At 42.3% G+C, this 16,625-nt stretch overlaps 1 protein-coding gene across 1 annotated transcript in view; it reads left to right on the forward strand.

Annotated features, from left to right (window-relative positions):
* The window catches only part of LOC126252449 (solute carrier family 22 member 7-like), a 156,932-nt gene that overhangs the window by 111,352 nt on the left and 28,955 nt on the right, over window positions 1-16,625 (forward strand). Inside the window, exon 7 of the mRNA XM_049953343.1 lies at window positions 3,435-3,727. Coding sequence (XP_049809300.1) covers window positions 3,435-3,727 — 293 coding nt within the window. The remainder of the gene's footprint in view (window positions 1-3,434; window positions 3,728-16,625) is intronic.

Genomic DNA, 16,625 nt, shown 5'->3' on the forward strand with positions numbered 1-16,625 from the left:
GTTGACATTGTTTTTGTGCTTCTGAACTTCTATGGCACCTTTGTATATCCTGGCGTAGTAATAATAATACAGATACTCAAAAGCACAAAAACAGTTTCAATAGAAAATTTCTGTATATCCTAGCATAGTAATCACTAGATAGAAATCTAAAACCACAAATAATTTAAACAGAACAGAAGAACGATTCAAAACAGACAAGTTGTGGGCCATAGTGCTAAATAAAACTAACATTGCCAGCTGTTCCAAGTGGCACGCTCCATGGCATACTTCGGAGAGACTCCGCGATCTTAGGCGGTGATGGGGCCCACGGGAAATACGGGCCTCGCAACGAATCCGTGACGTCACACTAGTCGGGTTTGCGACATACATCACGAACGCTCAGATATGCCCAGGATCATGTGGGAAATCAATATGTCAATGAAATGGCAATCAGCAAAGTCCTTAACTCTGTCATATGTTATCAGGAGCTTGAATTTATTTAAATGCACAGATACGAAGTATTAAAGTGGTCTCAAATGCAAACTCACTTCCTGCTGCAAACAGTGTAGTGTTACTTCGCTGTGACGTACATGATACGGCCTATCTTTCTTATGGTCCTCGGGCAGTTGTCTGATAAGATCACTAACTGACCATTGCGTGGTTACATATAAACAGGTTGGCTTGCTGAGCTTGTTTGAGTTTGCTATAGCTTTCTGATTCGTTAAAGCTTCTGACGAAGGCTCCAGCAGTGGAAAACGAAACGTTAGGCAGAGAATTATGCCTTGGACCACGGCCTTATTGCCGTAAGTCAAATATCGACAATATCGCACTCGACACTGCCTGCTTCAGCGAAATTAGTTCTTCTTTGACTTTTCACACAATAGATTAGTCGATTTGTCTTTCCCGTAGTTTCGGTTACTCCAACAAAGCTGTTAATCCCTTATGAATCATCCCCCGATCAATATACAGGATGACTAAGTTATGATGTTTCAAACTTTCAGGGATACTGGAGAAGGATAAATGTATCAATTTCAGGTAAAGTACCCTGGTCCGGATACGACCGAGTCGGAAGTTTAAGGGAAAGTCGTTCTGATAATCTGTCAATGAAACGTGTTCCAGTACTGTCGTCGCTAAGGATATAAAGTAGACAATCCCGACGAGCACTTAGAGATGTTGGGATGGTTACTCAACTAATCGAATGCAGATGATGTACTGTATACTGACAAGAGCAGTCCTTGTGTACAATGTCTGTACTGTAGTAGACTGCAATCTGTGTTTACGTCATTCAGCCCGACCAAATGTAGTTGCACCCGGTGACGGAACTTGCAGACATTATTTTCATCTGTGGGCAAGCAAATGAAAGCTGCAGAGAAGGGAAAGTTTGTACAGGACCATATATCCACGCAGAAGATATTCGGCTCACGACATTTTTCTATGTTTCAACGATTAAGTGAAACACAGCTGTTGTGATCACAAGCCTGTTTCATCAGAAACGAAATGCTAAATACTTGAGCTATTCGTGTTTCGGCTGATCAGAATCCCCACGCTACAATTGTGAAGAGCCATCAAACTGATTTTAAGTCAGCGCTTGGGTAGGCGTAGTCAATGATTATGTACCAGGTTATGCTACAGTTGTGAGGAGCCGTCAACATAGATTTTAAGTCAGTGTTTTGGCAGATGTAGTCAGTAATTATATACTGGGGCAGTCTCTTCATCCTTCCCACTTAAATGCACCAGTGTACACAGTGTCTATCGGAGATAAATTACTAAGGTTCCTGGAACATTTCTCACTTGTTATTTGTCAGTGGATGTGGTTCCACCATAATGGAACCACACATCACTTTGTATTGAAAGTTAGTGAAAACCTGTATCAGACATTCCCTGAACACTGGATAGGCAGAGTTCTTTTTAGTGGCCAGGACGCACTCCTGAACTCACCCCGCTTCATTTCTTCTTGTGGGGCCATGTGAAAAGTCTTGTGTTGGAGACGCCTGTCAAGAGTATAGAGGATCTCCTGGCAAGAATTCGCGCTGTAAAATGGAAACTTTCACTGCCGGAAATGTAACAGTTAATAAAATATTCCGGGCTATTATGCTGTGGTTGAATGGGTTTCACATTTAAACCCAACGTTTCGTCCCTGTCTGCGGAGGACATTTTCAAGGGGGATCGTAGGTTCTTTGAGTCTCCTTTTCACACCTTGGGTCTCTACTCCCTGCAGCAAAATTTCGTTTACGCTTACTTCCACGCAGTGGAGTGAAGTCACATGCATTGAACACCAAAGCGCTATTGGCTGTTGTCGATTGACGTCGTCCTCTGTTGCTATCACCCCATGGTGGAAGACCGGTACAAATCATATTCAGCAGTGAAATTCAGATGTGATTCAATTTCTCGCTATCCTACATCTTATTGAAATTCCTGGGGACAATTAAACCTCCCTGTATTACCTTTTATGGTATCCACTTGTGGCTGCCTGTACTTGCATTATATCGAAATGGATAGTTGTTGTCTCCTGGCTGCAAAGCATGTTCCGCAACGGCTGATTTGTCAGTCTCCAACATTCTGCAACTGCCCTTGTGTTCTTTTAGTCAATTTTAGACCTTTCTTTCTGTAGTCCCCACTTATACCTCCCCACAACTACACGGAATCCTATCCTACTTTTTCCAGCGGTTATAGAAAATCCTTGCTCAGTTTTAGGTGATCTTATGTCTTCCAAATGGTTACCGCCATGTTTTTCCAAGATTTTTCCTATGCGGTCAGAAACGCCATTAATGAATGATTTCGCTTTCATACGCGCTTGTGCACCACTATGAGTTCTGCGTGATGGTCATAGCGCTCTCTTCACTTCAACGGACGAATAACCATTCTTGAACAATGCTCAAGGAGTATGTGAGATGTTTCAATTATGCGTCAAGGGGCTCTGGTTCGCTGATGTCCCTTGCTCTATCCGCCAAAGTTTTCAAGATGGCCCGCTTTCGTTATGGGTGGTGGCTCGAATCCCAGTGTAGGTAGTGGTGTATGTGAGTGAGTTTTCGATAAACAGTGTGACCTAAGCTACCATCCTCCTTCTTGAAAACTATCACATCAAGAAAATTTAATCTTCCGCTTGCAGACTTCCAAAAATCAATCTACTACGCGATTCATATACTCTCGTCTTCCCAGTCAGCTTACCCAGTTGCTCCATCTTAGGCGCTGGAGCGTCCCTGAAGCCTGCACCATACAAAGTAGTTCTGTGAGCTCTGCCCGCTTTCCTGATTACTCAGTCAAAACTTTTTCTAACTCAACCATCACAGTCAGTTCCCTGCGACAAGTGAAAATCCGTCTTACCCTGTAAGTGGTATTCCATTGACATCGAAACTCAGTAATGGCATAATCAAACCACATTTCTGCGGGATTTCCGTTTTCATCGTTACGTGTAACGATTTTCCCACTCTTAGAACCTTGTACGTTCCCCACAGGAATGTCAATATACCATCACGAACATCAATGTACCCTGGACCTACACTCTTCTATGTGCGATGGTATGGTGTCAGCAGGGCGGTGTACCTGCTGACGTCTCTGGCGCTGGTGCTCAGCGTGGGCTTGCTGAGCGTCAACCCTTTCCTGACGGTGTCCGCGCAGGGCGTGGCGCAGCTGCCGGCCTTCATCGCGGTCCACTACTGCGCCTCCAGGTTCGGCCGGCGCTGGTCCGCTGCCGCCTGCCCACTGCTGGCCGCAGTCGCAGGGGCTGTCCTCGTGCTTATGGTGACCAGTAAGTGCTGGCCCTGACTCTGCTAGCTGTTACCATTCGTGAATAATAACCACTTGAGCAAAATACAAAATAAAGAAATATTCACCTACCCCCTCCCCTCTCTGCAGTCACACATCACGCTAGTATATCTCTGGCATTGGCACAGGCCACAATTTGGAGGGGAAAAGGGTTCTCAAGTTTCATCAGGTATACCACACCTAGCTGAAGCCCCTCATGGTGATTAGATACTGTAGAGCAGGACTGGACAAGAATTCAGCTCTTGAACAGTGCCACAGCTTTCAGCGTCAATAAACACTTCTCCAACCTCCACGCCAGGTTGTCTGAACGCAAGGAGGGCAAAGAGGAGGAACAGCGAACGTGACACATTCAGCTGGCAGTAATGTCGCACGGTATACGATTTGGTTTCGTATTTCAAATTCCTCAACAGCACAGAACATAAACAAAACAAAATTTCAGTATTATTTAATTATTTTTGGCGCAGTGAAGACGTAGTATAATTTTTGTCTGGCCCAGAGAGTCGGCATACGGACAGATGCAGAAAATTTCATAGATTTACACACTCAGGCATTCACATAAGCGTGACTTACTTAGTTTCACATTCGAAAAAATGTCTTTCACACAGATATGTCAATCGAAATATTGTATGTAATTACACAGATACAGAAAATCTGCTTGAGGAATGCAATGTAGAACCCCTGGAAAGTTTGAACGTAAAAGGATTTGTCATTAAATCTGACTTACGGGTCAGTCTGTTACATCTGCACATGCACAGGGGCGATTTCAGCTGAAACGGAAAACGGTTTCGATAACCGCTCGAAAACGGATGTAAAACTGGCAGTGTCCTCAAAACATTTAGGAAACTATCCTCGTAATTCTTTCAAGTCCACAACCTCGCAATTTTCCAAACGCAGTGGATTTATGGAACTGGGCTGTGTTTCTCAGAATTTATTCTTTCTATAACGCGATTTTCTTTTTAAATGCATTCCCATCAAAACATAATTAACTTTTGTTCATACATTCTTTTTACCTCAGTATGTTCAACTGTAGCAAGTTTGAAATCGAAAAATCGCTCCTGGTATGCCTCTTGACGTAACCAATGTCCCTCCCATTGATTTGTATAATCTCCCTAAACTTCGTTCAATTCCTTCGAGAGCTGCTGCAACTGGTAGTGGAATAATGCGTGCAAATTCAGAAAATTTACTATTCCTATCACTAATTTCTTCACGTGTTGCATACCTGAAAATTTAACACAAAGTGCTTATTGACGTACGGAACAATGAATCCCGTTTGTCGATTGTTGTAAGTTTTTGCTTTTTCACCGCCGAGTAAATTCTAAATTCTTTCTGCATGCTACTGTAATATCGTTTATAGCAATTTTGCAATACCCGTCGCTTATGCGTTGCATGAGATAAGTTAAGGATTATTGTCGATCTGTTTTGTCATTTTCATTCATTTTTAAAGGATTGTGACAACAATTTTGCAATACCCGTCGCTTATGCGTTGCATGAGATAAGTTAAGGATTATTGTCGATCTGTTTTGTCATTTTCATTCATTTTTAAAGGATTGTGACAACAGATCACTAGACTACCTCTTTTTGTGTAAACAGCGGCTGGAACTTCGAATGTCCTTCAGGCCACGAAGAAATAGCGAAGAGTAAACAGTGCCGACAGATCGACTATACTGAACTGAAGTGACCAGTGCCGCCCGAAAAATGCCACAACTCAATACTAAACGCAATGTAGTGCTGTATCGAGTACTTCAGGGAAGGAACGAGCAATGGCATCAGAGGGCGAGCCTTGGCCCGCACACCTGCCCCTTGGCACGCCCTGATCGGCCCTGCTGTAGAGCTATAAGGTTACGGGAATATTGTTTCCTACGTTACAGCCGCTGTTTCCTATACTTGCACGCAACTTCTGACGGATTTCGTCTGGTGATTTAACAGGCCAGTCAAAGTGCAATACGAGGCGAGCACTCTGTGAATACAGCTATTCTCGTCTCCAGATACGAGGGTCTACAGCACACTCATTGTAAAGATGAAGGAGAGAGCTAAACACTTGTGTGCCGTATATCAGTTCATTGTGATTTAAGTCTTCACTCTATCTATTTTTGTGACCTACCAACGAATGCCACGGCGTCGCAATAGAGCGCGCTGCTTGTCCCAACGGCCTGCTTTTAGAAAGCTATCAGTGCGAGTCCACTCTCACTATGTTACTCATCGAGTGCCTGTGAGTCTTCATGCCACAGCTCACCGGTGTAGACGGGCACACACCAAGACATTACGGTGTGCCATAATGTTGACACTAACCCATTGGAGGAGAGCCACTCGGTGTTCTACATTTGAAAAGACCCACTGTAGTCCGAAGTCTTAAACTAGTGTCAGACCGAGAACAGCTGCGCCTAAGGAATTACCTGTTAGAATTTAGTCCTCTGTACCGCCATAGGGCCACCGAAGACAATTAATTTCGATACAAGACTATCAAAACCCTCGCTTTCGGCTGTTCGATGTTCCACAGCTAGTGAATGGTGTGCTTGAATAAGACGAACTGAAACTAAATTTATTCAAATTGGCAAGCTTATTTGGCATATTCAATGTCATGGCAGTGTGGTCTAGTTCTAGCTGTGTTTCCATTATAAATTGTAAGGCTGCAATCACTGCCACTGAGTACGATATACATAAATCCGCCATATAATACGTGTTATCCTAATTATTACGAGGGTTGTCCAGAAAGTAAGTTCCGATCGGTTGCGAAATGGAAACCACTGCGAAAATGCGGTAAAGCTTTGCACACATGTGTTGGAAAGTGTCTCTAGTATGCCCGTCGATCGTGTCACGTCGCTCTTCGCAGTTTTGAGTGAACAGTGAGCACGTAAAGATGCGTAGGAAATAGCGTCTCCCGCCAAGTATGAGAGCCTGGTTAGAGATTTCGCCTGTGTCATGCAGCCCACATAACACAACGGTCGAGCAGTTCTTTCTTCATGCCAATTCTCGGCCGCACACTACAGGGGCCACGAAGACGCTCCTGCAGCGTTTCCGATGAGAAGTGTTACAATACGGTCCGTAATTGGCTCCCCTGAGTCTCATCTCTGCTCACAAGCACCACTGGCTATGAAGACAAAGTTTATCCACAGACAACGAGCTGCAGACCAGTGCAGATAACTGGCCGAACGCACAGGCATCTGCTTTCTATGAGGAGGATATTGGAAACTTTATACAACACTAAGACAAAACTCAAAGTTGGAGCGGCGACTATGTAGAGAAGTAGGTGGAAGGGGTACCTAACTGTTGCAAATAAAAGTTTCTGGTTTCCTCTGTGGTTTCCATTTCGCGACCGATCGGAACTTAATTTCTGGACAACTCTCGTATTTCGTACTTTAATTCAGTATTGTCTGTATTATGGGCTTAAACGTTAGAATTTCTTTTATTTATTGTCAATTTTTTACATGTAATTATACAGATCTCTGCAATTTCTTGTACTTTCTATGTTCTATATTTAATCTGAAGTTCTTTATTTTCAAATTTTTATTATTGTATATCCTTCATTCATATCTATGTTTAATGAAACTGCATTGAATCAATATAATTACCGCTTATGGCTAGTTTATTGGGTGAAACTGTCAAGTTTACCAGGCAGGGTATGTATCCAGTCCTGGTTTGAGAGGTCGGTTCCCGATTGCCATTTTCCTGTGCTAACAGAAGTTCTTATAAATTATTTGCCAATCTGGCCCCTGTAGTTCTTGTTGAGCCTTACGGCAATAAATTGTGTGGTTTTTATTCTTTTGGTTCAGTACAGGCTTTAAAAAAATACTCCATGGTCACTCAAACACATAGAACAGCTTTCAGTTTTTTGTTACAGACAAACTATGGAAGATAGAAACAACACATCGTGCATGTCACTGGATAGAGGGAGGTTCAAAATTTTATGTTCTTACAGGCACTATGTTGTACACCGTGTGTTTCTCGAGAAACATCGAAACGGTAGTCCATATCTTTCCGCATACGAATCGACAGGTCCCTCTTTACGAACTTGCAGCATGCTGCAGATCAAAAATAGGTCTGCAACTTATTTCATAATTGAAATAAATTGTTGTAGCCCTGTCATATGTTGTACTGAAAAGTTTCTTTTCTTATTTCTTGATGTTGACTAGTTTCGGACACCTCTGTCCATTTCCAAATAATCCGAATCGTAAGTGTGATAACACAGACCATAGCCTATGTACAAAACCTGCCCGTGCAGTGGAGATCAAAGCGGCACTATGTCCGGCTCAGTAACAGTAAAAGGACTACATAGGACAGACAGTACTGATCTAATGTCCGTCCTATTTTGTCTATTTACAATTGCTGAGGCGCTTTGATCATCACTGCTAGGGCAGTTTTTGCACCCAGTCTGTCGCCTGTGTTGTCACACTTACGGTACGGATGGTTTGAAAATGGACTCATGCATCGGAAAGTAGTCACAATCAAGACATAAAAAAGTTATTTCTCAACTACTGACAGAGCTATAACCATTTCTTTCAAGGTCCCTTTTTATTGCATCGACAGATTCATCAATTCGACTTGTCAGCTCTTGGAGAGTAGCTGACGCAGGTGGGACAAAGACTGTCTGTTACGTACTCCCACAGAAAAAAAATTGTAAAGTGTGAGGTGCAGTGATATGGGAGGCCAAAAGCAATAAACAAGATCTCGTCGTCCACCTCTTCCAGTTTAGCGTTGTGGGGTGGTGTTCGTTCTTCAAGGTGAAAGCGAGGCGGGACGCCGTCATGCATAAAAAATGAAATAATAGTAATCTTCGTGATTTTGATGAAACAACCAATTATGCAGGCATTGCTCAGTTCCCTACATAATAAAGAAAGGTTGACAAACTTTGACAACATATAAGGCACAAAACACATTCGGTTCCGGCGAGTCTCTTTCACTTTCGACGACGATGCCAGGATTTTTTCGCGTACAAATTCTTATATTATGGTGACAGATTTGTCTGAAAAGATGAGTCATTCGGAAAAAAGAATGCACTGCCATATCCTGGAGAATTAAAATACAGAATTTGCATCCTCTGTTACAGTCTCCGGGACGTAATTGCTACACTAACTACAACTTATAAGGCTTCATACGCAGTCGTCGTTTCAGAACACGCCACGCTGTTGTTTGATGAAGTTGAAGTTGGTGGGCAGAACGTCTTGTGTTCTCCCGCGGGCTCTGTGTGACTCATCTCGGACACGCTCGACTTTATTATCTGACGTGCGTGGATGACTAATGTCTTCCTCTTGCATATGCAACCAACTTCCAAAAATATTGTATGCCAATCATAAATGTGCCTTTGCAGATGTGACTTCTTGCTGAATCGACAGCGCGATGCACGTTTTACTTTTAACAATGGACTGACTTCGCGCAGGTTTCAACACACAAAATGATCTCTTCTGTGGTGTAGTCGCAGTTTTTCTGCGAGAAAACAACGAAGCAGCTGTGTTAGAACTTTGAAACCCCGTCTATGCAGTGACATGCGCAATGCGTTTCTATCTCTGTCTATAACAAACAATTGCAATCTGTTCTTTCTTTTCGAAACACCCGGTACTCTTTCTTTGGAGTAAATACTTTCTTGGCGTCGTAAATTCCACTCCCACCTCTATGGTAGCAGATTGTGGTACACTGAGTGTTACCAGAAAAATTGTTAATAGGTTGGATTTTGTTTTAATAAAAAGAGATTCATATTTTTGAATATTACATGCAGTGTCTGTTGGTAAGGCCGGCTTACCTCAGAAGGGAATACACTGGTTTGTGACACCCTTCTCAACCAACCACTGAAACAATAAAATCTGTTTTAAACTCCCTGAGGCCAAAACTCTCATAAAAATTATCAATGACATGGGTTTGTAATTGTCCTAAGGCCAAGAGCCTCATAAAACCTACAATAACATTGCTTTGTAACTGTCATTATACTTGCTCAATAAGCTGTCCACCGTTTTCCGCTATAAATTTAAATCTTGAATCAGCATGTTCCATAACACATCAGAGTTTCTCAGAGATAGTGTTCAGAATGCATTGCGCAGTGCGTGCCTTCAGTTCAGCTGCATTTTTTCTCAGTTTGTAATGTGTAATATTGCAGTGTGTAACCTAACTACTTCGATGCGTGAGGAACAGCGTGCTGTAATTGAGTTTTTAACAGTAGAAAGTATTCGTCCTCACCCTGAGCACCAACTCCTACAATACGAGAATGCCAGACCACGCACAAGCGCTGCAACAATCCGACTCCTTGGGTTCGCAGTCATTGATCATCCTCTATACATTCCTGACTTGGCCCATCCTATTCCCAAAACTTAAAAAAAAAAAAACGCATTCGAGGGCTTCACTTTGATAGTGATGAAGCGCGCAAGCAGAGGTGAGGTTGTGTCTCCGTCAACAAAATGAAACATTCTTCGCTGACAGTGTTAAAAATTAAGTCTCTCGTTGGGAAGAATGTATTCTTCGGCAGGGTGGCTATGTTGAGAAACGAGTATGTAGAAATAAAGGATAAAGATGTAGAACGTAGATGTATAATGTTAGTGAAGTTTGGTTTATTTAAAAACCTTCAGTGTTTTCACATAAATTCGGAAGCGTTACTCTTCGGCCATGCCCCGGTTCGTCCTGATATACAAGATTTCGATATGCGTTATTCTTGAAGTTTCCTGCATAGTGCGTATTCCATTAGGTTTTGGGTTCGCACAGCGCTGACGTTAACACATTGTCACGACTGTTCGGCTTACATCTACTCAGACATTTTCAGGTTGGCTTTATACAACATACTTAATAGCCTTTAGCTAGATGATGTCCCTTTGTATTACGCACAGAGAATGAAACAGTGTCTTGACACAGAGATTCCAGAATATTCTGTTGGATGCCGTAAGCCAGTGGAGATCTAAGAGTGCTGTCTTTTATGAGACAATCTGGAGGCTAAAGTCTACTATGTTGAGATGGCTAACTTCACCTTATTCATCAACTTTATAAATCCTGGTTTCATATTAAGCACACTGAAATCCGATAATATTACTTGATAGGAAGTTACATTATCTCAGCAGCAAAAACGATGAAAAATACACCATGTTTATTACTCAATGGTGATAGCAAATTTATGAGATATAACGAGCTAATCTCAGCTTATAATTGTCAGTCAGTCTTCCACGAGCTGGATTTCGGCTTTTATGAACTTCATTATAAATAAGTGTGGGTGACAGTGACTCTTCCTTCTGAACAAATGGTACAGGGCTGTGGACTTACGTGACGCGTGAGATGGGGCGGATCGTGCTACTGTTTCTAGGAGTTTATTCTTTCGTTGTAAGACAAATGCAATGGCTAGAATTTAATCTCATATCTGTACCATCTCCCAAAGTCACAGCTCTCTGTAATGTTTCAGAAAAACACCAATGGTTATGTAACAGCTGCGCCGATTACCCTGATGAGAATTCTGACCAACAAGGCTTAGATTTCCCTTCATTTCACTGCCACTTAAGGCGAATACCAGGCTGGATCCTTTGAAAATGGAATGACAGTTCTCTCCCCAATCAATTTATATTCCGAATTTGTAGACAGAACTCGTCGTCGGTGAGACGTTAATCTTTATTATTCTTTCTTTGACTACGTATTTCGCAGATATAAAGAAATTTAGAAAATTATTCCGTATTTCGGCAGCGGTACGTTCTCCATTTAGGACAGTCTTCTTAGTACTGTAACATGACGAAGGAAGGAGCTTTAATGTTTAGTTTCCCGTTGACGACCGGGCCATTATAGGTAGGGCACAAGCTCGGACTGTGGAGGTACTAGGAAGGGTACCTGCCGTGCACGTTTCAAATGAACCATTCCGGCTGTAACGTCCTTCGGATCTTCGGTCTTGGCTAACACCCAGCGGTAGAGCAATGAGATTGTTATTTCTTATGTATCGGTACCGACGTTACAAAAAGAACATTGATGATCTGAACTCGCGACTTGTGCGAGATATTTACTTCTCCAAATGTCGTAAATATTTATAATCGATGGTTTATCAGTTGCTATTTAAATATTAATGATAAGTTCAAATTAGTTTCAGCGACACCAGATTCCCTATAGACTGTTTGTAATCTCAAATCTATAATCAGTCGTAACAGTGTTATTAATTCCTAACGTCAAGGAGTTTCTATATAAGCGCCGAGCGCTACAGTCAAATAATATCGCAGCACGTTATGTCTATAAATAATATTGTAAAACTTGAATGATAAATGCGTGAATTGACACGATATGCTGATTTATTACACAATATTAGTCACTTCCTAGCAAAGCCATGAGGAAGAAGCTTTCCCAGGTGTTGGAGGGAATTATAAATTATATGCTTCGTAACTATAGCCAAGTTCTATAGTCCATTAGTTATTGCGGATGAAATTGTCTATCTGTGTTCACTACCTAAATAGTGTTCACTTCCTAAATAGCGTTCACTTCAGGTTATCTATTTAAAAGTCGCCTCATTCTAATATATGCAAGTCCTCTGTCTGAATTCTAAATAACGTAATATTTGAAGTCAAAGTATTGTTTCACTGCTTCGTAGTAGATCGCAATAATCAATTCTGAAAAAACAATCTAATTGCGCCTACATATACGAGCATTCAAAAATATGACCTGATTCGGCTAACTCTCGTAACGTAGTAATAATGGATTGAATTATCCTTAGCCATTACTCACGAATCTCAAAGAGTACTCACAATGTGTATTCTTTGGGAACGTTGGTTCTACTTTGCGATTTTTAATTATAATGATTTTGCGATTTACTATGATTTTGAATTTTGAGTTTGATTTTACTGGAATCCTATCTTTCCTTCGTATGGTAATAAATTACTAGGTATTAGGTTCCTGACTCAATTATTGCATAATATCCAAATGATAGTGTTAACTGGAAATTTGTTTGCTTGTTCATTTTTCATGGAATTTGGAACTTGTTTTGGGGAAATCTTTGGGAATTTTGGAGCTAATTTTTTATTTTCATTTCTCGTCCGAGGAAGTGGCATTACACTGCACTCACTCGAGTGATTTTAGGAATTTTAGGGACCAACGGAAAACCCTAATCTGGATGGTCGAACGGGGAGTTGACCCCTATCCTCCCGAATGCGTGCTCAGGTTATGAGCTCTGTTACATGTCGCCCAGTGTGTAACATGGTGCATGAATAGCAAGGTAGCCAGTACAACAGCTCACAAATGTAAGAGGAATCTTGTTTCTGTGAGACATCCTATTGTATGCTATGTCTGTGATCCGTTATGAAATTATAGAGGGTGCAGCGAAATTCACGCAGTCGGGCTTCGCAGCTCGACTCCTCACATGTCAGTGATAAAAAAATGTCTTTCACAAAATTTCGTACGGCGAGTACATCCGGCAGAAAAAGGACGTTAAATAGTGGCAATCTGGCAACACTCTTACCACATGTATGGTAACTACATCTGTCAGCACATACTGGATTTGCTGTACAGTTGGTGCAGTGGATAGAGTTTTGGGTTAGCATGCAGGAGGTCGATGGTTCGATCCTGGGCCGATGCATTTGCTTTTTATTTGGTAAATAAAAAGATGGTACGGTATCAGGCATCTTAATCGTCAACAGAGATTTCAGTGGATCCTCTAGAAAACATTTGCACTTACACACTACAATCGTAGAGATGGAAGACTGGTCAGCTTTGAAAGAAGCCCTTTCTACGTCATGGGCGTGGATTTATCAGCTTGATCTACTAGATGCGAAACCTGTTTTCTTTGTACCCTCCTCCAATGGTCCCATTGATTAGTAGCAACTATTATTCTTGCCTCGTTCAGGTCCATTACACTTCGTTAGGGCCTTACGTTACCAGTACCATTAGCAATGCGCTTTGCTAAAAACGTCCAGGCACGGTTACTATTTGTATGTGTTATCACCATGGTCCCACTAATTATGCCTTTCAACATTGAGCCCGGTAACCGCATGCTGTTCAGTACGTATCTCAATGCATTATTATTATTATTATATCGATGGGATTGTGGAAACATCATGTCTGTTACCGTTAGGGAAACAGTGTAATTCGAAACCGAACATTTCACAATTAGCGGTGTCGGGATGAATCATACAGAACATTATCGGTCAGATGGGTAATACGCGTTAGGTCGAACAGCGTGCAGGAATGACAGCGTATTTACACTTTATGCGCTGTCCAGCGGACAGGGAGTAGTAGCGAGCGGCGTAATGCACCCGTGACAGACTCCAATGTACATGTGTACACGTTTTGAATTTTCTTATTGTAAACCTCTAAACATTGTGGCAGACGTATGGCATACGCAAACAATGAATATGTGGATATGTTCCTGGGCCTTGAAAATTTGTTTCGTTGTCTGGAGCTGCGCCTTCGGGAGTCAGGTTATCTCTTTCCACCATCGCGTGACAGAGGTCGTCCACGAGCTCGCCATACTCCAGCTATTGAGGAAGCTGTTCTGGAGGTCATACATCAAGAATCTCAACGAAGTATACGTAGCGTAGCAAGGGTTGTGTTGGGTTGTTTGGGGGAAGAGTCCAAACAGCGAGGTCATCGGTCTCATCAAATTAGGGAAGGAAGTCGGCCGTGCCCATTCAAAGGAACTATCCTGGCATTTGCCTGGAGCGATTTAGGAAAATCACGGAAAACCTAAATCAGGATGGCCGGGCGCGGGATTGAACCGCCGTCCTCCCGAATGCGAGTCCTGTGTGCTAACCACTGCACCACCTCGCTCGGTGCGTAGCAAGGAAGCTGCGTGTCTCGCAACGCACAGTAGTTAACGTGCTGCACGAGCATGGGCTGCACCCCTATCGTTATGCTTTCACGAAACACCTGCATTCTGCAGATCGTCATCAGTGGTTGTAATTCTGTGAATGGTTCCAAGAACAACAGGAAGCCAACGATGGCTTCGTGAACATCGTAATATGGTTGGATGAAGCAGCATTCACTCGTGAGGGGACGATGTTCCACTACATGTTCGGTAGAGGATATGGTTGCAGCATGATGGTGCACCTCCACACTCTGGGACTAATGTGCGACAGTACTGGGACGTGGAGGTCCAGTTGTATGGTCACCGTGTTCACATGACCTAAGTGCCTTGGAATTCTTCTTGTGGGGACACCCGAAGGAGAACGTGTACTCTAACCTGCCGACGAATATGGACGAATTCGTAGTGCCTGTTCATGCTGCTCTTGTTACTGTGGATGCAGCTTTGCTGTGAAGGGTCCAGAGCTGTATGATCCAGCGGGTTGCGCGATGTTTGGTCGTGGAGGGAGGTCGCTTTGATCATCTGTTGTTCTGGGGACAACGTACTCTGTTTTGAAGGTCATGTGGTCATTGATATGGACATTTTATTGTCACTGGTTGCTAATTTGCGAGATTTGAGCTCTCATATTACATCTAGTATAAATGACAAGTAGATGTTGGGTTATTGTACTGTGCTATCATCTTAAGCATCCCGAAATTTGTATTGTTTTTGTAGTTATTTTGTCCTATGACAGGACATTTGTTTCAACTATCGATTTCTTATTTGTCTAACCACGTATTTGTTATGTTCAGGGTTACAAAAGTTGTAAATTTAGGATATATGTGATCTAAGAAACGCTGTATATTACAGTATGAAACGCCAGAATGAAATTAGCAAATAAAAATAGTGCACCCCTACCCAGGATCGAACCCTCGACCTCCTGCACGCTAACTCGAAGCTCTATCCACAGCCCCAACTGTAGAACACGATGAACATTTGCTGACAGAGATAGTTACCGTACCTACGGTTATATTGTTGCTATATTGCCATTCTTTAACGTCCTTTTTCTGTCGGAAGTACTCGCCAGACGAAATTTTGGGAGAGAAATTTTTTTTATCGCTGGCATGTGAAGAGTCGCGCTGCGAAGCCCGAGTGCGCGAATTTCGTTTCACCCCGTGTGTCACTAAACAATGCAATGCTGAGCGTCAAATGTTGCCTAGGAAAATCAACTAGTGTCCTAATAGCAACAGTAATGAGCCCTTAAATCACGAAAATTGACGTATCAGTTACTCAGAATGGGATAAGGGTACTGAGCAACGAATACTGCATTTCATGAAAGAACCTCTTGTTGTGAGTCTCTCCTTTCATTATTGCTACAGGCTGCAGATGGGGTATGGGGGAGGGGGGGGGGCATTCTCAAGCTGTGATTCAGAGAGAAATGACTTCATTTCTATAAGTAATCTACCGCTTTCATAATCTTGCTTCCAAATGTGGTTTTGTCCCGTTTTACAATTATTTTAAAAGTGAGGATTTAGACTCCGCATTCATATCACGGAAGCCACTAAAGACGCTGACACTGAGGACGATAGCTACTGACTGGAGCAATAACCACAGTCCTACTATGAGGGAGGTGGTAGCAAATGTACGTAAGAAGACCGAGAGTAATCAGTGAAATATAAGCGATACGCTCTCATGCGTCGCTAAGCTATCTTAAGCCAGCAAAATATTGCTGGACACGACTGGGTGGCCGATCTGGAACGAAACGTAGAGAGAAACTAGATACATTTCAATAGCCCTAAATTGAATGTGTGTATGTGTGTCCATCTCAGACTACAACAAAGAGAAATAGTGATCGTTTGTTATCAGAGTAGAAATATCGAAATATTAGTATTAGTAGCAGTATTAGTATTAGTAACAATTTTCATCAGTGTTAGCATTTGCTGAAAAAAAAAATAAATAAGGAGAAATAACAGCCTCGTAAAAATACCGGGGCTAACCTGGGCCGGATGGTAGCACCCTCTGAGGGCTCCGTGCTAGGATTACAGTGAAGACTTCAATGGTAGTGAAGGCGGAAAGAACGGATATTGGAACGACGAAACTAGTAGGAGAATCAACACATGGAAAAAATCCATAATACCTGTGACTTGAAACAAACGGCAAAGTGGTA

Source organism: Schistocerca nitens, chromosome 4, assembly GCF_023898315.1.
Source record: "Schistocerca nitens isolate TAMUIC-IGC-003100 chromosome 4, iqSchNite1.1, whole genome shotgun sequence".
NCBI lineage: Eukaryota > Metazoa > Arthropoda > Insecta > Orthoptera > Acrididae > Schistocerca > Schistocerca nitens.